Source organism: Endocarpon pusillum (assembly GCF_000464535.1).
Source record: "Endocarpon pusillum Z07020 unplaced genomic scaffold scaffold587, whole genome shotgun sequence".
Classification (NCBI taxonomy): Eukaryota; Fungi; Ascomycota; class Eurotiomycetes; order Verrucariales; family Verrucariaceae; genus Endocarpon; species Endocarpon pusillum.
The window spans coordinates 29,702-54,325 of NW_006916545.1; the positions used below are offsets into that span (position 1 = coordinate 29,702).

The 24,624-nt window shown below is 50.9% G+C and overlaps 8 protein-coding genes across 8 annotated transcripts; 4 read left to right on the plus strand and 4 right to left on the minus strand.

The window, feature by feature from the left end:
- Positions 1-1,608: 1,608 nt before the first annotated feature.
- Positions 1,609-4,998, plus strand: EPUS_05931 (uncharacterized protein; the record flags this gene model as incomplete). Its single annotated transcript, XM_007806744.1, has 1 exon — positions 1,609-4,998. One exon carries the CDS (start codon positions 1,609-1,611, stop codon positions 4,996-4,998), a length of 3,390 nt encoding a protein of 1,129 aa, XP_007804935.1.
- Positions 4,999-6,699: 1,701 nt separating this feature from the next.
- On the minus strand, positions 6,700-8,864 carry EPUS_05932 (uncharacterized protein; the record flags this gene model as incomplete). The annotated part of the gene is made up of 2 exons (XM_007806745.1): positions 6,700-8,475; positions 8,526-8,864. The coding sequence occupies 2 exons, from the start codon at positions 8,862-8,864 to the stop codon at positions 6,700-6,702; spliced, it is 2,115 nt and encodes a 704-aa protein (XP_007804936.1).
- Positions 8,865-9,995: 1,131 nt separating this feature from the next.
- EPUS_05933 (uncharacterized protein) lies at positions 9,996-12,067 on the minus strand (the record flags this gene model as incomplete). Its single annotated transcript, XM_007806746.1, has 4 exons — positions 9,996-10,513; positions 10,619-10,793; positions 10,835-11,506; positions 11,789-12,067. The coding sequence occupies 4 exons, from the start codon at positions 12,065-12,067 to the stop codon at positions 9,996-9,998; spliced, it is 1,644 nt and encodes a 547-aa protein (XP_007804937.1).
- A 274-nt stretch (positions 12,068-12,341) lies between these two features.
- EPUS_05934 (uncharacterized protein) lies at positions 12,342-16,700 on the plus strand (the record flags this gene model as incomplete). Its single annotated transcript, XM_007806747.1, has 4 exons — positions 12,342-13,738; positions 13,969-14,011; positions 14,065-16,153; positions 16,225-16,700. 4 exons carry the CDS (start codon positions 12,342-12,344, stop codon positions 16,698-16,700), a joined length of 4,005 nt encoding a protein of 1,334 aa, XP_007804938.1.
- Positions 16,701-18,734: 2,034 nt separating this feature from the next.
- Positions 18,735-19,604, plus strand: EPUS_05935 (uncharacterized protein; the record flags this gene model as incomplete). The annotated part of the gene is made up of 1 exon (XM_007806748.1): positions 18,735-19,604. The coding sequence occupies one exon, from the start codon at positions 18,735-18,737 to the stop codon at positions 19,602-19,604; it is 870 nt and encodes a 289-aa protein (XP_007804939.1).
- Positions 19,605-19,875: 271 nt separating this feature from the next.
- On the minus strand, positions 19,876-20,683 carry EPUS_05936 (uncharacterized protein; the record flags this gene model as incomplete). The annotated part of the gene is made up of 2 exons (XM_007806749.1): positions 19,876-20,597; positions 20,653-20,683. The coding sequence occupies 2 exons, from the start codon at positions 20,681-20,683 to the stop codon at positions 19,876-19,878; spliced, it is 753 nt and encodes a 250-aa protein (XP_007804940.1).
- Positions 20,684-21,221: 538 nt separating this feature from the next.
- On the minus strand, positions 21,222-21,683 carry EPUS_05937 (uncharacterized protein; the record flags this gene model as incomplete). The annotated part of the gene is made up of 1 exon (XM_007806750.1): positions 21,222-21,683. One exon carries the CDS (start codon positions 21,681-21,683, stop codon positions 21,222-21,224), a length of 462 nt encoding a protein of 153 aa, XP_007804941.1.
- A 1,053-nt stretch (positions 21,684-22,736) lies between these two features.
- On the plus strand, positions 22,737-24,108 carry EPUS_05938 (uncharacterized protein; the record flags this gene model as incomplete). Its single annotated transcript, XM_007806751.1, has 2 exons — positions 22,737-23,371; positions 23,424-24,108. 2 exons carry the CDS (start codon positions 22,737-22,739, stop codon positions 24,106-24,108), a joined length of 1,320 nt encoding a protein of 439 aa, XP_007804942.1.
- Positions 24,109-24,624: the final 516 nt, after the last annotated feature.

Below are 24,624 nucleotides of genomic sequence, written 5' to 3' on the forward strand. Positions count from 1 at the left end.
GTCCTAGAGATATTTGTTCCAGGTGTCAATCATTTTACCTTTCACACATATGAGGCTTAAATGCTTCATGCTCGTCTAGTAGATCAGCATGCGTGCTATCAAACATAGAGTATTGATAAATGTGGATCTTGAGGAAGCTGTCCGTTGTGCCAAGACGTGAGAAGTTGAGCTCACACCTTCTCGATACAGATTTGGAACTTTTGCCTAGATTGATCATGCGATATAGCCTGCATTCTCCATGCATGGTGAGTCTGGATTATCCTCGATGCTTTCTGCGGCTAATATCATGACGAAGACCGTGAAAAGCTGCAAAGAGTAGAACACCAAAAGTCGGCGCTCATCCCGGTCTGCTAGATCTGCAAGATTTCGGCAGAGGGGAAATGGAGATTTTTGCCGAAGGACTGATAGCCATCACAATCTACCAGGGCACCCGCGTGGATATCTCCGCCTTTGAAGACGTTCCCTTGCGACACGTGAATGCAGTGTCCACTCTGGCATAACGTGTCGAGATTGTGCGGCAGCTTTCGCTACCGCACGGGACGTTCTGAATGGCATATCAGTGTTCGGGCGTGGTTGGAACTAAAATGGAGAAGACGGCCAATGCTTTAGACATCCCGTTCGGGACAGAACTGTACACAGATGCGAAATATAGCAAGGATGGTGTGCTAGTGATCGACCGGAAGAAGAAATTTGAAGATGTGCGAAACCATATCAGTCAATAGGTGGCCGGTCAGACAGTGACAGCTACTGGTGTCGGGATGGTCGAATTTGCCGGCGAAAGGCCATCCAATCTCGATGCTGCCAATCAGACTGACCAGGCTGTGGGTAGAATCAGGACGACGCGAGAAGTAGCAGATACTAGGTAGGTTCAACGAGGAGCACAATCGCTCTCTGCTGAGGGCGACGCCGGTTGAGGGCCTAAACCCGTATTCGATGCAGTGTCCTCAATGCGTACCAGGATAGAAACAGGATAGAAACAGGATAGAAACAGGATAGAAACAGGATAGAAACAGGGTAGAAACAGGGTAGAAACGTTCCGTGCCGATTCCTTCGAGCGTTGCTGTGTGTATCCTGAGATGAGAGGATATCCGAACTTCGGAACCTTACTGTAGTACAGCAAAACTGCAGAGCCTGCATCCGTAGTGCGTTGTACTTGGGTCTGGCACTAAGGACGGTAATACAAAACCGGCGACTCGAGTGTGGGGTGCATAGGTCGTCTTGGCAGGTCTTCCTGGCCGGAAATAGACAGATTTTCACGCACAAGTCTCGCAGAACCATCATCATGTCTCCTGACAAACACCCAATGGCACCCTTATCAGCCAGAATACGCAGAATCTGCTCAAATCGATTCCTAATCATGCCTGCTTTTCTATTTCAGGGGCCTGGCCATGTTTTTTATACTCTTCTCTCCTTTTCCCCTCTCCCAGCGTGTTTTCTGTTCACTATCCAGTACTTAGTACACCTTGGTCTCCTTCCTTGCAACTCGTTTTTGTTTCCTACACTACTATTGATTGCTACAGTCTGCAAACACATCTTTATCATCCGTTGGCTGCTGAGTCCCAGTGGAGCGTCGCTGGTCACACCGGCTAGCTCCGTTTCGTTTGCAACATGGAAAACCCGCAGTCCGACCTCTACACCTCCATCCTGCTCGTCAACAACATCCACTGCCCCTCATGTGTCTCCTATGCCGAAGACATCCTACGCTCCTTGAGCGACATTGTTCAAGTCACCATCTCCATCCTCAGTCAAGAAATCCGACTGTACCATCGTCGCGCAAAAACTGCCCATGCAGCAATTCAAGAGCTTGAAAAGGGGGCGTTTGAGATTCAACACATCAAAACGTTCGATGGCGAGGGTAGGACTATCTGTGACCGCGAAACTGCTGGAACACGGTTCAAGCAATCGCTATTTTATAGCTGGCCTCTGTTTGGGTCCAAGACTCAGCGGAAGCACATCGAGAACTGCAATGCATGTCGCGCCGAGACAGCCAATCAAAGCATGAAATCAAATGTGTGGGCAGCATCTAGAATAAAAGGGCTACTGGCTGATGTGGAGAAGCAAGCCCTTTCGAAAGCACTTGTAGATGGAGCTGCGTCTATAGGAGTGAGCGATCTGAACAACGTCGATGCTGAACAGTCACATGGACAAGAAATTGCTGAGTATGTTGTGTCCCTGAGTATTGAAGGTATGACCTGCGCATCCTGCAGTGGGTCCATCACCAATAAACTGGAAGCCTTGGATTTCGTTACGGATGTCAACATCAATCTATTGACCAACTCAGGCAAAACAACCTATCATGGGCCCAAGGAGAACAGTGACAAGATCGTCAGCTGCATTCAAGATGCTGGGTACGAAACGTCAGTCAATGAGATCAAGCCACATGGCATGGCAAGCAGCTCCAGACTTGTACCATACAAGTTCGTAGCCTCTCTCAGCCTGGAGGGCATGACCTGTGGATCATGTGTAGGCACAATCACCGAGGGCCTTCAAGCACTATCCTTCGTACATGAAACCAGCATTGATTTGGTCGGTAACAGTGGAAAAATCACTTTCGAAGGGAGGCAGAATATCGACAAAATTTTGCAAAAGATCGATGATCTTGGTTATGATGCTGCTGTGGTCGAGCTGAAAGCGTGTGGCATTCTACAGCCCGCCAACGAAGCCATATCAGACCGAACCGTCACCATTGTTGTTGAAGGCATGTATTGCGAACACTGCCCCGAGGATATTATAAGCGCTCTTAACAACGCATTTGTAGATGCGATCGTGATTGAGAAGCCCTTGAGTTTGCAGGATCCAAAGATTCGAATCCGATACACTCCATCACCTCCGCAGCTTACTATCCGCAAGATCATGAATACCATTTCAAACACCAATGAAGCCTTTTCGGCCAAGATATGGCATCCACCAACTATTGAAGAACGGTCTCGAGCCATGCAGCGCCACGAAAAAAGGCGTATCCTCTTCCGGCTGCTCTTCACCTTTCTTGTTGCGATACCCAGTCTGATCATTGGCGTCATCTACATGAGTCTGGTTTCGAAAAGTGATCCTACCAAGATGTGGTTTGAGGAGCCAGTCTGGGTTGGCAACGTCTCTCGCACCGAATGGGCACTGTTCATCATGACTACTCCAGTCATGTTCTTTGGCGCAGACTATTTTCACACCCGTGCGATCAAAGAACTCAGAGCACTGTGGCGACCAGGGAGCACAGTTCCAATTTTGAGACGCTTCTACCGCTTTGGCAGCATGAACTTACTGATATCTGCAGGAACCTCCGTGGCATATTTCTCTTCTGTTGCCGTTCTTATCTTGGATGCTCGTACTCATCCACAGCATGCGATGCGAGGCCAGTCAAGTACATATTTTGACTCGGTCACTTTCTTGTCGTTCTTCATTCTGATTGGCAAATATCTCGAAGCTTACAGCAAAGCCAAGACAGGAGACGCTGTTGCTATGCTGGGCAAACTTCAACCTGACGAAGCCATTCTTCTTGAGCCAGCTTCGAATGGAAATTCAGAGCTTGAAACTGCTGGGTCGGAAGCATCCCAACATGTGCAAGTTGATATGCTTGAAGTGGGGGACAATGTCCGAGTCGTCCATGGTGCCTCTCCACCCACAGATGGTATCGTGAGTTCAGGCGGAACTTTCCTCTTTGACGAATCCTCTCTCACTGGCGAATCCAAGCCAGTACAGAAAGTGGCGGGTGACCAAGTTTTCACTGGCTCGGTCAACATATCTCAGCCAGTTGATATAACAGTTACAGGTACTGGAGGAACATCAATGCTGGACCAGATTGTTGCCTTGGTGAGAGAAGGTCAGAGCAAAAGAGCTCCTATCGAGCGAATCGCCGATACCATCACAGGCTATTTTGTGCCCGTCATAACTCTCACCGCTATCGTTACCTTCATTGTCTGGTTAACGTTGGGTATGTCAGGTGCACTGCCTGCAAGGTATCTGACCAATGCGCAAGGTGGTTGGCCATTCTGGAGCTTGGAGTTCGCAATTGCCGTCTTCGTCGTGGCATGTCCTTGTGGTCTCGGCCTGGCAGCACCGACAGCATTGTTTGTCGGTGGGGGGTTGGCAGCCAAGCATGGGATTCTGGTTCGAGGAGGCGGCGAAGCTTTTCAAGAAGCTAGCAAATTGGACACGATCGTCTTTGACAAGACTGGCACCTTGACCGAAGGGCAGATGAAGGTGACTGATTATGAAATGCTCAGTGGTGGGCATGGGGAAGTTAAAGATCAGGCACTGGTCTTCGCGCTCTCCAGGGCCCTGGAGGATTCGAGCACGCATCCGATTGCCAAAGCGATAGCGGGATACTGCGCTGCGGAGGATATCAAGAACGTTGATATCATGGGTTGCGATATCACGGAAATCCCTGGCCAGGGCATGCGGGGAAGATTCACGGTCTGGGAGCCAAATCACCAGGACATGACGGTTTACAGCGCCGCAATTGGCAACCAGAGACTACTCTCATCGCTGCAAGATGACAACGAAAGGGGAGACAAACCCAACATGTACCTGGAAGCAGTTCTCAACAAGTTTCAGTCTCGAGGTCAATCTACGGCAATCTTCTATCTTCGCCAGGCTCCCACCAACAGCAAAAGCTTCTCACCAAGCTTCCCAGCCAGCTTCCAACCCATCGCCGTCTTCGCAATCTCGGACCCCATCCGTCCATCCGCTCAGTCGGTCCTCTCCACCCTTCGCCAGCGTCACAATCTCCAAGTCCACATGTGCACAGGGGATAACCCCAGAACCGCGCTCGCCATCGCCTCCCAACTTGGGATTCCATCTGCCAACATTCGCGCTGGTGTAATGCCGATCGACAAAGCAGCCTACATCAAGGAACTACAGCAACAACCACCGGGAGCAAACATGACCAAAAATAAAGAGAAGAGACAAGGGAGAAAAATCGTCGCCTTCCGCCTCCGACGTTTCTATCGCCCTCTCGTCCGGCTCCGACATTGCCATCAGTACATCCTCGTTCATTCTCCTTAATAACGACCTCAACACCCTCCTCACCCTGGTCAGTCTATCCAAACGGGTCTTCAGCCGGGTGAAATGGAACTTCGTCTGGGCAGCGATGTATAACGTACTCTTGGTGCCGGTGGCGGCAGGCGTGTTCTTCAGACTAGGGGATTTGAATGGAAAGGAGGGCATGGGGTGGAAGCTGGGTCCCGTGTGGGCCAGCGCGGCGATGGCCCTATCTTCGGTGAGTGTAGTGGTGAGCAGTTTGGCGTTGAGGCTTCCGCCGGTTGGGGAGTGGTGGAACAAGAAGAGGACAGGTCCCCGGAATGAGCACAAAAATTGACAAGCAGAGTTTGGGAGTACAGGAAAGGATGCCGCTCCGGGGATTCAACACAACGGGTTTTAGGAAGGGATACGATCAAAGAAGTAGGCGGTAGGACAGGAGCTGACGGGTGGCATTCCATGAGGAACCGCGTCAGGTGGTCAGCATGGGCAGGGAGAAGACTGTATGATAGTGCCCGGACAAAAACTAAAAGTCAATAACTAAGTATCATAAGCCGAGCACCTTTTCGCTCGGTTAGTGATGTCCTCCGTATCTTCATTTCTTCAATTTCTTCATATTTTCTTTGACTTTTTTCCCCCCTTTTTTTTCTTTCGGGGGATCTTCTATCCATGTCCATGAAGCGAAGTGGAGGATCCTGTCGCCCTCCCTCTCTTCCCCCCTCTTCTTCTGGCGGAGACCGGTGCACACTCCCAGCCACTATGTTAGTTAGATTGTTCCTGTGAGCATTCACTTGTATATGTGTGTGTATTGGTATGGGTATTGTATGTGCAGAGCACATCAAGGTGTCAGAATCCATGCGCATATGATACGTATCTGTTACGTATCAGCAGGATGATACAGGGTCCCCGCATGCGAAACGCACGAAACGCTCTTGTAACTGGTACGCCCTGACATCTATAGCAGTGAGCATTGCTATACGCATTGGACGCCAGCTGCTGTTTCTGAGTCATTACAGTAATGCGCTTCTATGCTATTAGTATGAGCAAATGCTCCTCTTGATAGGTGTAACTCAATCGATTGAATCCTCTCTCTCTGGATACTGCTTATCTAATCAGTATCTCCGTACGCTATTTGCTACATCCTCTAACACAAAGAAGATCTGCCTTACCTCTTTAAGAACCTGAAGATATAGTACTGTGAGTTAGTGGCAGAAGAAGCGGGTACTGCATCATTGTATTTCTCGGTAAATACTAGCTCACGACATTTCACACAGATAGGTTGGCTAGCTAGGTTGGCAGGGTGGTACTTAGGAGGTTGTTCATCAGGAGCTGGGGATTACATTTATCCTTATCCAACTTGAAGGGGATTGTGTGGGGTTCAGCAGTACCAACAAGCTACTAATGACATGACTGGCTGGGTGGTTTCCGGACAGATTCTTCATTTTTTTTTTTGCTTGATTGAGATGTGCTGCTCATTACAAGGCGGGTGGGTACCGTAGTAAGCAGGTAGGTATCTCGTGCTAGATAGTCGTTACGTTACTGCATAAAAGCCATCATACTACTAACTAGCTCAAAGCTAGAAGTACTTACCCACCAACTTCGAGATATCCGCCTCACACACACCCAATCCCAATCCCAATCCCAATCCCAATCTCTCTCCCCTCCCCTACCCTCTACCCTCCCTCTACCCCTACCTCAACATCCAAACCTGCCAAGGGAAATCAACAATCAATAACTCTCCCAAATCTGCCCTCCCACAGCGACAAGGCGATTAAACAGCTCCTCCCTCTCCTTCATCGCCGTGACCCTCCATCTCGCTCCATCCTTGGTGACGATCTCCAGCCCATCCTTGATCTCCCGCTCGGTAGCCCAGCCGACGACCAGTTTGCCCTTCCAGCCCAACCCGCCCACCTTCTTCAGCTCCGTGATATCGGCGATACTGACCGCCCAGCCCGGCCGCTTCTTGCCACTGGTGATCTCCTCGTCGCCATCGAGCTGGGTCGTGAAGTAGACGCACGGGCGGGCGGGAAAGCTGCCATCTGCCGCGGCGGGTGACACGGAGGAGTCGAGGTAGATGGCGCCTTTCTTGCCGTTATACCTCCCCTTGAATTCGACAGGGCCCTCGGTTTCGGATTTCTTGAGCTCGTCCTTGGGCGGCAGGATTCCGAGTCGCTGTTTGGCGTGTCCAGAGCCGGCCATGGCGCGGACGTGGTCGACGCCCATTTTTGACTCGACCACGCCAGCGGTGGTATATTGGAAGAAGGAAAGGATTTTGGCGCCGATACCGCCCTTCTTCTTCGTTGAGGCTGGTTTGGATGGGGTATCGCTAGTGGTAGTGGAAGCGGGCGGCGGTGCGTCGACAGTGATGACGTCGTCGATCTCTGAGTGGGAGGCGTCGAGGCCGGAGTTGGTGAGGGCATGTTTGTCGAGCTCGGCAGGGTGGTCTGGAGGAGGTTCGTCGGATCGGGGTGGTGGCGGGAGTGGGGCGCGGTTGGCTTCGCCGATGCGGAGAAGGGTGAGAGTCAATTGGGCGTTGGTCGGGACACGTATGAGTAGTGTGTTACGCAGTTCGATATACTTGGGCCAATCCGGGATCTTCTGATTGAGCAGTTTGATGCCGCGTTGGAGGAGTGGATCGGTAAAGAAGGCGAGGCCAAATACGAAGCTGGTGCCGTGGACGACATGGGCGGGTTTGACGAAAAACGATATCAGGAAGAGAGGGGCGACTAAACCAGCGAATCGATATTGATGGGTGTGCGGAAATGGTGGTGTCGGAGACAAGGCGTTGGCAAAACGTTCCCAAACGTCGGCAATATCACCAACTACATGCATTGCGGGTCTCATCTTCGTCCAGATGGCATCTTCCATGGGCTGTTTGGTCTTGTCGTGTTTGACAACTGACTGACCCTGAGCAGAGGCTTTAGAGTCAGCAGCGCCAACTGCCATCTTGGTTGGGTCTGGAAGGTGATCTTCTGCCTTGGTATCCCCGGGATCTCCTTGGTCATGTCTTCCAGCCGCACTGGAGATGGCCACATGAGCGATGCCATTGACAAGATTGCTAGCTTCCTGCTCAACCGCTTCACCCTTATGCTTCTCAGGAGCACCTGTTGCACTGTCATGACTGCCCAGCACTCCTGCTTTTGGCTTTTGTACACCACCGGTCTTGCTGTTGACGAGAGCGATAGGCGCTGGCGGGAAAAGCATCGGGCGAGACTGTGGCACAAGAATGAGGACTAACAACAGTGCACATGAAAGCGGGACGAGGCAACCGAGGAGCCATGCAAGGAAATAGACTGCGCAAAAGGGTGCTGTCCTGCGAGGCTCTCGCCATGACCTTAGTCGGGCGATGTGATTACCAAATCCCATGAGACCGATGATGACGGTCATATAAAGTCTTTCAATATTTGCGCGAAGCTTGTCAGGGGAGAACTCATCTTGATCGGCGATTTCGAGGTCGAGGCCATTGGGTGGCACCCTTGGAATGGATTTGACATGATACATTTGCTGTTGATCAGTCAACATGGATGATGGTCGAGGATTGTGTGTTGCCTTACCCTATTGAACCTCCTGATCAATGTCCATAACTCCTCGTTGGGTAACCCTCCAACCAAGGTGTCTATCTCTTTTGCGTCGGCTCGCCATCCAAGATCCGTAACATCTCCCGTTTGACCCGCTATCTGAGCTGCGCCCTTGATGTCGTGGTCGGCTAATGCTAGAGCATGGCTGTCGGTGGTCTTGTCCTGAGGAGGGGGTCTTGTTAATTGCCCAGAGAGTGGGGAGGGTTTTAATTGAGCTTGGTCGCCTAAAGTGAGTCGTCGTCGCGCAGTTTGGTCTTCGGTTTCTGCTGGAGGAGTAGTGCCACTGTCGCGGAAGACGTAGCCTGGTGTAGGCATGTTGTATGCTTGATTTTGAATGTAGAATGCTGGAGCAGAGGGAAGGTGTTAATTCGGCATGGCAGCCATATTTATTCCCAACTGCTCCACGTAGCAGTACTGGCTACTTTACTACTTTACTACGTAGTAAATCCTGATTGGAAGCCATCCAGGCCCACATACGTCATTTGTCAATTTTCAGATGCTTACTACGTAAGACATTGCCAAGATGCTGCCAAGACCCGGTACCGACATAAGCTTTATCACGTGGCCGCATGTGCCCGAGACACTGTCTGATAATGCGATGAGCCAATGACTGGCAGCCATGTGAGTGAACTGGCTCCACCATCCAATCATTGCTGTAACCAGCAAACAAGCTCACGGTGAATTAATTCCATAGGACGCGCTGAAGCAGGATCTGCTACCGCTAGACACAAAGAGTGCTGCTTTCAAGCTAGGAACGTTGCTTCTTCCTTAACACCCGATGGATATGCTTGAGGTCCCTAACCGGATTTTCTTTGACATGCACATGCCGATATGCCAGACTGAGCACTGCAGCAGACAGTTATTCCTACGTACGTAGACATAGTCAAGAGATAGGGACAAACTCCAGACCAATAGGTGTTGACAGAATTCATTTATGGGGTTAGGCCCCGTATAAGTGTGTGTATATACATGTATATGTGTAAGAGAGAGTCCTGCCACTGCGCAGAGTCTTTGTACAAGGACACCACCAAAGCAGGTGAGTTGCAGGTTGATAGGAAAGCATAACCAAGACTGCAAAATATGGACCGATGTAAACATGCAGCACTCCGTATGGCCTACGCAACATAGGGTAGTAGCACGGTTCATGCTGAGCGAAGTTCACCATTCCTGGTGCAGGAAATCTTTAGTACAAGCATAGCGGTTTCGGTTTGGTCACCTACTGCAGTGGCCGGGGTCCACGTGGCTTCTTCATGCTGCTGAAGTAAGACATGAGGAGGATGTCGTGCAGAATCCGGGTTCTGAGAACGCGGCCACGCTTGCTCTAGACTCTGGTACAGTGGCCTGCAAAGCTCTGGGTGTAGGTTTTGGGAAGAGGGTGAGAAAATCTCTGCTGAAGTCGTTGTATGGCCGGTAACTCACCTCTGTATATCTGCCATGGTGGTGCTTTCAGATGAAACATCTTTCAAAATCCCGGACGATCTGCTGTAAATTCAGCAACTCATCATCAGACTCCCCAACCGCTCCACTACCCTTGAGACAAGTGGCCAATGCTCTCCCAAAGACATCTCCCATCCGGAAACGTGCGGCCCCATTTTCGACTTTCTCCCGGACCAGCCACTGACTTACAGAAGCAATTGCGCTAAGCGGAACATTCACAGCCGGGTTTCTCACGTCCACACATTTGAGGATGATATGCTTGAGCGGACGCCATTCGGCAATCTCGACCATGACCGCTCCAAGCGTGTACATATCCATCTGCTTCCTGAACGATGTGGAGGGTTCTCCAAGCGCCTGAGGGTGGCGGTAGATGTCATGTGATGGGTTCGCCGATGGTTGCTCGCTGATCGCCTCCGGAGAGTCGAAGCGCGAGAAGGCGAAGCCCGTGAGATAGGGTCGGGTCAGGAGTGCAGCGATGGTAGACCCTGCAGAGCTAGGGAAAAAGAGTACATTCTCTGAGCGAAGATCTTTGTGAAGTCAGCCTGCAGTGTGGAGGGTTAATAGAGTGCGGCAGATATGAAGCGCGACATTCAGGCGGACGGTCACGCTTGGTTGTGGCGCTGAGGGGTCACGGAGGATGTCAAGTAATGAAACAGGCTGAGCAGCAGGTAGAGTGGCATTTGCATCAATTGATTCGTCGGGATACGCATATATAAAGGCATAGCGATCGCCATCTTCGAAGAAACCAAGGCAACGAAGAGTCAGGAAGGACGGATCCTTCGGCATTGATAATAGAAGGGCAAGGTTCTTGACTCGAGACATTAGTTCCCTTTGAGCTTTGGGCTAACCGTCTTGTACTCGACGAAGACAGGTTTGCCTAAGTAGAGTCCCGTTCCGACGGAAGGATTACTTGTCTTTGCAACATAACTCTTCAGCAGATCAAGTTGGAGTGGCGCAAGATCTTTATTGCGGCGAACTTTGATGGTATGAGGTGGTGAAGGCAAGGTCATCGGTACCGCTTGCTGCATAGAAACAGAGGACGGCTCAAACTTTTCATCGTCTTGAATTTCGATTCGTGCAGCCTTCAAAGCTGCGGCGACAGCCAATGGAGCTGCATTCCTTGCTGTTCCATTCTGCAGGTTGTTCAATGTGGCCTGCAAATCCTGTAGTCCGCTAACATCCTTGCTGACTTGGATGACGACCGAGAGGACTTGCTTCATCATTTGCGTAACCTCATCCTGCTGGAGCGGATCTAGCAGAGCCCAGAGCCCGTCCACAATTGCCCGGACATCCTGCACCAAATTCTCGAACTTCTTCTTGTCCACCGATGCCCACCAAAGCCTCTTGGGGAGATGGTTCTTGGCTTGTATGAAATTCGCTCGAGCCAAAATCTCTCCGCGTGCCTCTGGCGATACGGCGCCACTTAGGATACCTTGGGAAACAGTTGATTTGCTCTCGTTGTCGTTTACAGAGACATTCGTGGGGCGGTTGGGGACCAGTTCGAGCTTGTATCGTTCCTTCTGTTAGAAGTTGGTGCAAAATAGCATACGGAGGTGCCAATTCACTTGATTGAGTTACTCCTATCAAGAGGAGCATTTGCTCATACTAATAGCTATAGAAGCGCATTACTGTAACAGCTCAGAAACAGCATTTGGCGTTCAATTCGTATAGCAATGCTCACTGCCCTAAATATCAGGGCGTAACAGTTACAAGAGCGTTTCGTGCGTTTTGCATGCGGGGACCCTTGTACCATCATGCTAATACGTAACAGATACGTATCATATACGCAGGGATTCTGACACCTTCAACTTGTTCATGGAAGGGAGAAGTGACAGTTGTCCCATAAGTTCAGCTGCCAGAGTTTGGTTGAGCCTGGGATTGAGGGTGGCATCTGGGCCCGTCAGCCCCACCGTCTTGGCCCACTGTGTGAAGCGATACTCTTCAAGGTTGAGCATCGTGCGAAGAAGTGATGCATCTTGCCCGAGATTGTGGGCCTCCGAGAGCAGGACGAAACCCTTGATACAGCCGCCGAACACCTGGAATGAGAGAGACACCACCGTCAGCGCTGTTCCAGGATCCATAAGAATGACAACGCAGCATCAAGGGCAGAGGTTGTGGGGAACCCATCATTCAGAACAACACATTGACTATGGGTACTACAAGTATAATAGTGAGTGGAAGTTTGCCAAGAGCGAGGCAATGCTGCCAGTGTGTAGACTTCAAAGTTCAGCCGCAGAGGAGTTGGGGCCCAGGAGTTGGGGCCCAGGAGTTGGGGCCCAGGCGATAGCACGGCGTTCTGCGTAAGTATTTCACAAGTTCTACCTCTGGCCGCTGCTCCGCTCCAATTTGGCTCCAATGGCATTCCCAGTATCAGGGAGACCCTTGACTTCTGTCCCCTCCTCGTCTAAGGGAACACCAACTGCCTCGCCAGAAACTTCGACGAAAGCCGAAACTGGCGAGGACTCGCCTTTCGTGCCGAATGTCTTTGATTTCGTTACGCTTGCTGGCCGGGCCCAGCGCGCTATCAGATCAAGAATTCCACCGTTGCTCCTGGGACCCCAAGCTGTTGATAGCTCGCTACACATTGGAGACGGAGCCTCCTTTGCAGTATCATGTCGAGCAATTCCCAAGGTCGAGGCAAGAGAATACACGACTCAAATGGGCGGATTAACTATCATCGCGAAGAGCGATGCGCCTCAGCAACAACGCGAGTCTCTGGTCTATAAGACAGCACGAATCGCTTTCACAGATCTCGGTGACCCAGTGATTCAGGACAGGAGAGCAATGGATTCTGCGATGATGGAAATCTATGCCCTTGGTCAAGCTCCGCTCGTAGAGCATCCGAATATTGTCGATCTTCTTGGACTGGCTTGGGGAAGCAACCCTTTTGAACCCACACACAGATTGCCGGTCATTGTCCTGGAGCACGCAGAACATGGTAGTCTGGCGGCGCTACAAGAAAAGGAGGAACTGCTACCCCAGGCTCGCCTAAGCTTGTGTCTGGATGTCGCGCAGGGGCTCGACATTCTGCATCGCTGCGGCATCATTCATGGAGACGTGAAAGCAGAAAATGTCCTCGTGTTTTCGCATCCAGAAAAAAAGTACATTGCGAAGATTGCTGATTTTGGATTTTCTGTGGTGGGAGAAGCAGCAGCCGTTGCTATGCATCTTGCTGGAACGCGACCATGGAAAGCTCCAGAGACTACCGGTCCCGTGCAAAGAGATCAGCTCAAATTCACTGATGTGTACTCCTATGGCCTGTTTGTGTGGCGGACTGCTGTTGACAGCATGAATCCTTTCTCCTTCCTCCTTCCAGCGGGCTTGAAAGCAGATGAGTTCAATGCAGAAGTTGAACGCATAAAGCAAGCCGATGAGCTAACAAGACGATGTTCCCCGGAGCACTGGTATATTTCATACATCAAAGCCTCTCGAAGATGGAAGGCTGTCTCGCAAGTTCCTCTGTCATTGGAGCAGACGACGCAGCTGCTTCAAAGATGTTTATCATACATGTCCTCTGGCTCGGCCGACTCGGACGAGATCACTCAAATATTTAGGTATACATTTCAAGCATTTTCGTCACATTCTCTCCCCACGCAACAGATTGAGACCCTTCTCTTACTGAGGGCTGCCTCCGATCCTTTCTACGGCAAAGTGAGCGCGGTCCTGGCCCAATGTCTTGGGAAGGATCCGATGTCTAGGTATCTCGGCCGCGCGATCGAATTTTTACAGGGAAAGCCGGTTACAGCGTCAATGTAAGTTCTCAGTACTGCTCGGTCCTTGATAAATTTCCATTATGTCGAATTTACTCCGCTAGCTCCACTGTTTGGTGCCTATAGTTCTCGATGACTTTCGCCATTATTTCAGCAGGCATATTGCCAGAACATTCTTCAAAGTGCACTTGGATTCCATGGCTGAAGTTTTGTCCTTGCATGAGGGTTTTCTAGGGATGGGCTACATTGCCCTCGCTAATATGGATCTGCAGATCATCAAACGACGAGGAGCTCCTACTAAGGAAAAGCTTTGATGTAGGAAGTCCCAGACCCATATAAGTCATCGTGTTTGCGTTAATGTACGGCAGCGCTGTCTCCTTTCGTGGCAGCAGATGAGAAACCTCGAGCCATCTGTACAGACATTTGTTTTTCAGAGATTCTTAGCTCGTGTCCAGAATGCCAGCAAAGACAATAGAGTAAACCCACCAGAATGCTTTATGCTTGCCTCATTTTACATCAATGGCTACGGAGCCGATGTTAACTACGACGAGGCTGTTCGGCTAATCCTTCATGCTGCCAGATGGGGTCATGACATTGCCAAAGCGTACGGTTACCGTATCTGCCGCGCAATAAAGGAAGAATTTCTGGCTGACGATCAGATGATTTCAAATATATGGCATATGGCTCTTGAAGGCTCCCGAATGGCTTCACAGGATCTCGCGGACGTTGCGCCCGGGAACTATTCTGAACTCAGAACAATCCTGCGCGATGGACTTGCAGGCACTGGAGCACGGTTTTTCGAGCCAGGAACTAGTCTACTCCATGGCTTTTCTTACCGGCAGTGGATGAACACGTTCGACGACCAGCAGGCCCTTGTCGAGAATTTAAGTAGACTCGACAGGATCGCTGAGTATCGAATCAACAAACGTGGCGACCGGATATTGCATATAGCCGCAAGCTGCGGAAAGTGCAATGCAATCGAGACGCTTCTTGACACGTTGTCCGCCCTCGACGTGAACCATGTCAACGATCAGGGAGAAACTCCGCTTCTTTGTGCCTGTAGAGCCGGTCAAACAGAGGTTGTTCACCTTCTGCTTGGCCGAGGAGCCGACGCATCCATTGCGACACCGAGCAAAGAATCGCCCCTTCATTGGCTAGTGTCATTTGAAGACGCAGACATCGAGATCGTGGGCGGCACCCTTATTGCAAGTGGCGCTGACATCCGCTTAAGGACTACAAACAGTATCGCTTACTCGCAGTTTCCTTCTGGAATCGACGTGGATCATCAGCAACGTGGAACGCCCCTCAGCTGGGCAGTACACCATGACCGACCAGCGATTGTCAAGTTCTTGCTCGACCACGCTGTATCAGCAGCTATCTGCACAGACACGGTTGCTCCACACCCAACACCAGTGCAGTGGGCGGCCCATTACCACCATGTCGAATGCTTGAAATTTATGATAGAAGCTATGCGGGAAGAGAAGCTCGAATCCACCTACATAACATTCCTCGACCCTGCCACCCGGAGCGCGGATGTGTTCTCGATGATGCTGCGCCATGGCCCACAGTACAGGGTCAAGCTCAAAGAGACGTTTGACTATCTCCTAAAAGCGACCATTGGCGTCACTTTCAGCACGGGCGTTGGCGAGTTTGACTACACGCTGCTCTATCTTGCCTTGTCCGAGGCACATGATGCAGTTGTCGAATACCTTCTCTCGCCAGAGGTTGAGGCCATGCTTTCCGCAGGAGCAGAACAGCACAACTCACAATTGTCCGGCCCCACCGATAAATGGTCGAGGCGCTATGGTGCATTCAGCCGGGAGCATATCAACCAACCATGTGGCGTCGACAAGCGGACGCCCATATTGGAATGCGTGCGATGGAATCGTAAAACCATGTTCCAGCTTCTAGTCGAGCACGGTGCGGACGTTCGCGCGAGTGCCAGGAAGCCTTTCACCAAAGACCAGATGGATTGGAGTGCTCTTCATATATTTGCGTATGCTGGACACAACACCGACGTTACTCTAGTCACCGATCTTGTAGCCGCTGGTGTACCAGTGGAAGGCCGGCTCACTCCAGATTCGATATCTGAGACGCCCTTACTCGTCGCCCTTGAGAACAATGCTTTCAATCTTGCGTCCACTCTGCTGTCTCTCGGAGCGGATATCAATGCCCTCAGCGTCGGTTCAGGCTTGATGGCACTCGAACATCCCAACACAATCCTCGGCCACATCGTTGCCTCAGCTGCACAACACTCGACGCCCCGCTTGCGATACCTCCTATCTCAATGCGAGGCCAGCGAGAATCTCGACTTCACCGTCGAACCCGAGCGAAACATCAGCGCCCTCCACCGCGCCGCCTGGGCCTACCGCGGCACGTACTCCAGATCCCCTGACTCCAATGACGGCCAGCCCATCCAGCGGAGTACTACGACATGGCCGTCAACCGCGACATCATGTACGAGCTCCTCCAAAGATTCCACACCCCCGCACAGCTGGATCTGAAAAGCGGCCACCTCGGCCGAACAGCACTGCACCACGCCGTCGAGGCAGCGAACCTGGCCGCCCTCGAGTTATTGCTCGAACGAGGCGCCCGCACGGATATCCGCGACGCATTAGACCAGACTCCGTTGCAGCTGGGCGAGACAGTGGCGCTGCATGCCGATATCAAATGCGACGGGTGCGGTGTGTCTCCTCTCCGTGGTATTCGCTGGCATTGCCGCTCGTGTCCGGATCACGATGTCTGTGATTCGTGTAAGAAGGCTGGTGCTGATTCGTCGGAGCATCTGTTTGAGAAGATTGCGCTGAAGGAGACGGTGCGGCAGACTGCTGCGGCGCGCGGGGTGACGCTGCAGTCTGTTGCGCTGAATCACAGCTATGGCAATGGTTATGGGGAGGCGGAATGCATGGTACGTATACTGGATCTTCTGGAGGCGGAGGAGAGCTCGCACACTGAAGGTGTAGGTATCGTCGAGGAGGAGCTACGGGGCCTGCGTATTGAGTAAAGACGACGGACGATCCATGGAGTCCATAGAGGGCTAGAGCAGCTTGGATATATATCATTATGCAAAGATGTTCAATACGCATCTATTTACGTGTGCGAACGCTCGAGAATTCTATATCTATCCCGTCACGTTTTATTCGCATATAGGGTATCATCGAGACTAAAACTGATCTGTACACGCACCCCCTACGTACCAAGGGCTAGGATAGCATGGGTGCTTCCGCTTCTTGCAAGGCTGCGATATGACCGTTGATCCCCCGAAATCTGTCGTATAAAATTGGCATACATGTCCTGGGTGTCTGATCGTGCATGGCTTGGCAGGTTCGGTATTTTTGGGAGCTGGGTAATGAGCTATGCTCATTTTCTCGGTCGATGACTGGCTACCTGCCTGGCTCGATTTCTTGCTATACGGGAGATTTTGACCGTCGTTTCAACGTGCCCGCTGGAAACGTCCTTATTTGGTTCCTCCTTGGGCCAATATGGTCAAGGGGGGTTGTCTGGTTGGTGATGCATGAGTAACATCCGATACGGTCCGAGTGCTGTCTAGGAAGTTGTTGGTGTGATCGATAGCATCCTAAAGATGTCTGTCACTAGTTGTGCCGATGATCGTGACAATCTTCCCGAGAGTGGCATACTCGAGTTTGAGCTTGATGCTGTATATTGCACCTGAATGTGTGTTCAAGAGTTCTTTGGTCCTTGTACCTAAGGGTCAAAAGGCCAGCTCCATGAGTACAATGATGACGTTGATACTGAATAGATGCCAACAGGACAATTTTGAGTATGCTCATTCGATACCACTTTAAAGAGTCAAATCGTTTCCAAGAGTGAGAGAGTAGAAATAATGAATTCCTGGACACGCACCAAGGTCATCCGCACTTTCTCGACCACGACATAGACGGCAGTTGATGTCTTCGCAGCGCTGTTGTATACTGCACCGAAAGCAACACTAGTTCTCAAGGTATGCCAGAGCACTGCGTTGACAATGATCATCCAGAGCACAGCTCGAAGGATCTTCTACTTGTGGGGGACGGACTAGGTGCAACCTCAAATAGAAAATGATAGACCGCACAGTAACCCCAGTGATCCATCCAACTGAATCAATAAAGATTCCCACCCATTGATGCGTCACTCCGAATTAGACCAGGCGAAAGCCGACAGTGTATGGAATGACTCCTGCTGAAGCGATCAAGAGTGACCCAGAGTTAAGACCGGCATATCGCCTGAAAGTGGTAATTGTCAGCAGCAACAACAGCAACACTAGTTAGAGAATTGTACAGAGCGGGGATTGATGTGAAGACGACGCTTAGAGCAAAACCGTTGAAGTAGCCGCTGTCTGCCTCGGTTGGATTCTGTCAGTCAGTGTCCGGCATTCTCCAGACCCGATGACATGAAGATGTGGTCTAAGGTTGCAATCAGCGTTGCTGCCAAGGACGGGCAATGAGATGGGCCATCTCGAAGTCGCATCAGGACTGCTATCGGTGGGTTGTATATCAGAATTTAAAAGATAGCTCAAAGTTGAGGAGTACAGATGGTGTTGACAGGACACTTGTTTCAGACTGCCCACTTGATTCCTTTCCTGAATGGATATGGATATGGATATTGACCATTTGCAAGGCCACAACATGTAAAACTCATCACGTGAAGATCCTGTAAATTGCGGGGATGGAATTCTCTTCTTCTTGGACCGGAGTGACCCTGGATGACGTATCCCTCAGCTTGGGATTGATTGGTAAACGGTGTCACAGAAACCAGACGAGACCTCGGCCATTTGTTTGATTTCTAAGATGGAAGCACGTTGCAGCAATGGCGCAATCTCTAGTGCTTGCATTAACTAATCTTCGTGATATACAGCTGTAGTATATATTTCTTCCATTTTCGCTATTCGAACGTCTCATAACTTCCTCTGCTACCATCTCACCGTTCCTCGAGACACCAGAAAATAGCTACTCTCACGCAGTCACTTCGAAGAACCATAGTACCACTTTCACGCATTGTAAGAAACAATCTTTATAATATTACCCGACCAGGCATCAAGATGTCCGCCACCACTACCACGCAAACCTCAGCTCCCAAGATCTCCACTACTCAAGACGCCTCCTATATCCCTCGAGGCCCTGTGACAGCGTCCTTATCATTCTACAAAGCACCAGAGGATGGCTCGAAGCCCTTCTACTTTGTCGAAGAGCCACCCGAAGGCCAGCCACAGCGCAATTTCGATGATGAGTACCATGACGTCCAGATGAACGATATCCGTGGCCATGAATCAGATTTCAGACTTGACGTCGACGCCTTCCAAACCTTTCAAAACATACCATCAGAGGAGAAGGACTTTGCCGATGATGAGCATATAAAACAAACCTACTACCCAGAGGTGGAGAAGCTACTTCTAGACAACGTCCCTGGTGCACACAAGGTCGTCCTCTTCGATCATACAATCCGCAGAGCAGCGCCCAATGCATCTCGTGCTCCCGTCATGAGAACGCATGTCGATCAGACCGCGCGCTCCACGGAGTTGCGCGTCAGGCTGCACTCTCCCGACGACGCAGATGAGCTGCTCAAGGGTCGATATCGCATCATCAACGTATGGCGACCGCTGAACGGCCCCGTCCAATCCTTCCCACTTGGATTTGCCTCGGCCGATACCGTGGACGACAGCGATCTGATCGGCGTGGAGCACAGATACCCAGATAGAACTGGAGAGACTGCTGCGGTGCGGTTCAACCCGAACCAGAAGTTTTATTACTGGAGCGGTATGACGAACGACGAGAGGCTGTTCTTGAAGTGTTTTGACTCCCAACAAGGCGTGGGACAGAGAGTCCCACATACCGCTTTTGTGGATCCGAGAACGCCTGAGGGTGCACCTGGGAGAGAGAGCATTGAAGTCCGCGCGTTGGTATACGGATAGAGAATGGCCGAGTTGCTGGAATGCTCAGAGTCTAAATCGTGATTTGAGTACTTAGCGAGCAATTTGCGTCTTTGGTCACTAGAAAGTTCATCTACTTACCTAAGACTTCATCTTTACGGTTCTGTCTTAACCTGTCTTTCCAGGGTCTGTGACTTCAGATCCCGTGTCAGTCACCAAGCTCGAGTTCTCTTTAATGCTGGTATTTTTCATCCAGAGCACTGTGTGATGATACCCGGCCCAATAAGCGGGACAGGAGCCAAGATTTCTCAACTCATCGATCCATCGCCTTGATCTTCTCTCCCACAATCCTCTCCACCATCTTCTCCAACACCGCCGCCTCCCCTCCCTTCCTCGTATCCTCAAAATACCCCCTCACACTCTTCTCCACATACTTGCCCACCATATCAATCTCGAGATTCACATCCTCCCCCTCCCTCTTCGCGGCCGTAACCACCTTCTCCTGCGTATACGCAATAAGCATGATCTCGAACCAGGCCTCGTCGTCGTCATCCTCAACCCGTGTCACCGTCAAACTCGCCCCATCCAGCGCCACATACCCCTTCTCGATCACGTACCTCAGCACCCGCCTCTCGCGCGGCTGCAGCCGGAAAACGAGACTATTCCCATCCTCGCGCACGCCCAGGATGGTGGCGATGGTGTCGACGTGGCCCTGGACGAAATGGCCGCCCATGCGTGTCGAGGCGGAGACGGAGCGCTCGAGGTTCACCTTGCTGCCCTGCGCCAGGGAGCCGAGGTTCGTGCGGCGCAGCGTTTCGGGGGAGACGCCGACTTTGAAGTATGAAGACGCGGACGAGGATGAGGAAGAGGGGTTATTGGGGTGGGAGAATTCGGTGATGGTCAGACACGTCCCGTTCACGCTGATGCTGTCGCCGAGCGAGGCGTCGCTGAGGATGGAGGCGCAGTCTGAGATGGTGAGGGATGTGCCGCTGCCGCCTGAAGAGGTGGAGTCGAGGGAGGTGAGGTTCGTGACGGCTTGGGGGTGTGGGTTAGTGGCGGGATGGTACGGAGGAGTTGTGCATTGACTCACTGCCGATGGTCTCGACTAGGCCGGTGAACATGGTTGGAGGGAGGGGAAAGGAATAGTGACGAGGTAGATGGAGTGTCTGTACTTTGCAGGGCTAGAAGACTGCTGGGTATCTTGAAGTACAAGGACAATAATCGGTAGGCTTATGGTTGCCAAGAGATTATGCCTCGGGTCGGATATACTAACTAGTACTAAGTACGGAGTACTAAGTTAGTACTTAAAGCGAGGTGGGGCAGAGCATCCCAAGGACGGAGGTCATGTCTGACTTGGAAAAAGCAGAGAAAGTACCAAACAGTAGCAGACGAGGAACGACGCCAGACCAGCTTGCTAGAAGTCTGGAACTCCATCTAGAGAGCTGATTGCTGTCTGAATCTCTCCAGAGATTTAATTGAATTTCAGCTCACAAGCAGCAAGGCTACCCACTTCTTGCTAATCAGTCCTGATATTCTAAACGTAATTGATCCCCAATCATGACATCGATCGCAATGACGGTTCTGTGTTTCCGTACACCATCCTCCTTGCACTCAATGCTCATCGGTGCCGTGCGTCTCCCAGAACCAGACTTGCCCCACTTAAGGATTGACCCCTCCATGACCTTGGTGATGCAGAAACCTCCACGCAGCTTGCGTGGGCCAGATCGATAGCAGAACCTGAGCAGCGCCGAAGGCGATACTGACGATGGTGTAGAGGTCGCCGCTTTGCTTCGAAGAAGGTACAGACATGCTGCTGCTGTTTGCCTTGTCTGTGTTTAAATGGCAGTTGGTCGGTTCGGAATTTGGGAGATAGCTGAGGCAACAGCTTGGAGTTGGTACTTCGCTGTGTACGATCACAGGTATAGAGGGTCGATCGGTGATGATGGGGTTCGACGCAGTAATATAACTTGAATGGGCTGGCGTAGACGTTGTCGTAGACGATGCTATTGAGGAGATCGGGTCTGCAGCTTGTATGGTGGGACTCGTGGTGTTGATATGGCAAGAGGCTGCAGCTAGACCGAAGCAAGATTCTGGAAGTGGGACAGCGGCAGAGATTGACATCGAGGACGGGGAGAGCAAGAGCAGGAGCGTAACAGCCAAAGGAACGTGCATAATGCAGATATAATGCAGACAAGTTTAATAGAGTTTATTGCGCGAGATAGATGATAGGAGATAGATGTCGTGTGAATGCATGGCATCAAGACGATTACCTCCCAGCTATATATCATTCATGGAGCATAGCCTTAGGGGCAAACCGAACAAAACAACCGCAGAAACTTGAGGCCTTTAGACGAAAACAAAAACTTACATGCACCGTCACTGATGTTGTTGGAAGAACGGATTAAATCTTAGAAATATGGGTGGGCTTTCTCAAAAGACTGGAAATTCAGAGGATTTTCGAAGAAATGCAAAAATTCTTTCGAAAATCATTGAAACTAGCACGAGTGCCGGAACCAACTCCGTGGCTGATTATCCCCTGTGCTACGGATGGGTAATTCTCCTTCTTAGGAATAGCGTTCCCGGAAGCTAACTGGATTTAGCTCGATGATTTTGCGGCAGCCTTGGAGGGTGAACGCCAAAGTCAATTGTTATTCCAATGTTCTTTGCTTATATTTACTCTTATTGTTAGCCTTATCGCTTTAAGAATGACATCATGGATAACCCTTGATATTCTGATCAATGTATAACTTTACAGTCTAAGAAATATGATTATATGATGGAGAAACATCTAATACTAAAATTATATTCAGAGAAGTTTTGATGTTCTTCTTGCCAAGGCTGCAGCAAACTTATTACTAAGTTAAATCATGGGAGGGATTTCCTCAAGACATTTAGTGACACAAGGGATAGTACGAACCGCAGCACGAGCACATACGTAGTACGTAGTACACCTACGCCGTACTTGGTACCCGCACCCACAGACCTGGCCCTGGCGAAGGCGCTTCAGGCTGAAGGAGGATGACAAGGCTGAATGAAAGGTTGCCCTGTCTAGGTAACAACTTTTTACCACAATGATGGACGTAGGTATGATCACGGACTGATTCTCCGGGACAACTGCACTCATTGGCATTGTGCTTCAAAGGTGTCCAGTGGGCGAGTATCCAAAAGCCACTCATGGAGGACGTCAACCTGCCGACAGCCGATCTTTCACAATCTGAACAGGCAAGCGAACAATCTACTGGGGAGGCCACCCGGTGTGCAACTCAGAACACAACGCAGCCCCTTCCTCTACCAGCTAGTCCCATCGAGATTATTGGAGACAACTCTGCGCAACATCCGCCATCTGGACGACTCACGGCTACCCTCAGTCCATTCCCCCGCGTGGAGATCCCCGAATACCCACCACAACCCCTCCCGAGACGGAAGCCAGCATACTCTAAAAGAGCATGTCTCTCTTGTCGCAGACGAAAGATGAGATGCGATGATATAGAGCCAACATGTGGACCATGTACCAGATTGAAGGTGACATGCGAGTACCCGCCATCTAGGAACGAAAATCAACCAATGGCAGTGGCTGAGAGGCTCGATACTATGCAGGATGGCATCACGAAACTCCTTCAATTGCTGCCACGACTTTCCGTGCAGCCAAAGCCCCGAGCGATGCCATTCTCCCTGGAGGCCTACCTCGGTGCCCAGCAGGAAATAGAAGTGTCGGCAGAACAGCAACGTGTTGTCCAGAATTTAGAAGACTCCTTACACAAATTGAGCAGTTTCCCAAACTGGCCACTGCTGAGTGGGAGGCTTGTCAGGTAGGAGCAGTGCAAGGCCAAGTAGGAAGACGTTCCGCTGACAGCTTTCAAGCTTCATATCTGACCTTCGAGCGCACACGCTTACCACCGAACAACCACCACATCAAGAGGGTGCCGGCGCGTCATCAGAACCAGTGCTGATACAGGGCGGTTCGCGATCGCATATGCTTCAGAAACGGAAATTCGAGGACGACGTGCAGGAAAAGAAGTTTTTCTGCTTCCACGAAAGCTGTGAACAGTCGTACAATTCAGAAAAGCTTTTGGGGAATCACATCCGCAATACTCACAAGGATAGGTGGCCGGATCTCCCCGGAACCTGTGATCATGAGGGGAGCGTGAAGAAGTTCCGGACATGGGAAGAGTGCCTGACCCATCTCACCTTTCACCAGAGAGCGATGGGTATGCGACGGAAAGAGTATGACAAAATCCAAGCTTCTGCCCAATTCTGGGTGTCTTACAGCAACCAGCGCGTGGGGAGAGATGGTCTGGCCTCTATCAATGGCAGTCCCATAGACAACGTGGGCTATTCCCCTGCAAGCAATTCAGGTTATGGAACAGCTTGGGACTCAGCAGCGAACACTTTCCTGGGGTCAAATCCAATGGGGAGTATGGACCGATCTCCTGTAAGTAATTCGGGAAATCGACCACCATGGGATATCCCGGCGACCGATTCTTTTCGTGCTGCCTCGATGGCCATCAACGGTGAAGACTTTAGCTTCCCATCCATGGCTTCGTAGTGGCAAAGCTCTCAGCAGATCAAGGAAGCTGGGCGCCCTCCATGCTCATTGCTCAAGGACGTCTTCTGGCCTTTTCAGCTCCTCGACACAATGGTCCGGTGCGTCTTGGTGCGTCACCATTGAGGCAGCTCGTGTATAAATAATAGAGAGATCTACATTTCTGTTAATATTCGGCCACATCAAAAGCAAAGATGCCTTACATGGCTCTAATCAGAACCAGTTGGCGGAGCCTAGATACCATGGCCCAAAGCTCGATTAGAATTCGTGAGACTGATTTTAGTCATGAGAAATATATGCCAAGAGTGTTACTAATTCCTTCACCTACTAGTAACCTCGGTCCTCCGGTCCTTATTATCTCTCAACTCTGGATTCTGGGACATAAGACGCTGGTTCCGACAGTCTCAAGCGTTGCCATATCATTTCATGTCCCGAACCCATGTGGTTCGGCACCCAAGAGCCTACTGACACAGGTCCTAGCACTATTTTCATTCCGCGCGTCGGAAGCCCCATAGCTCT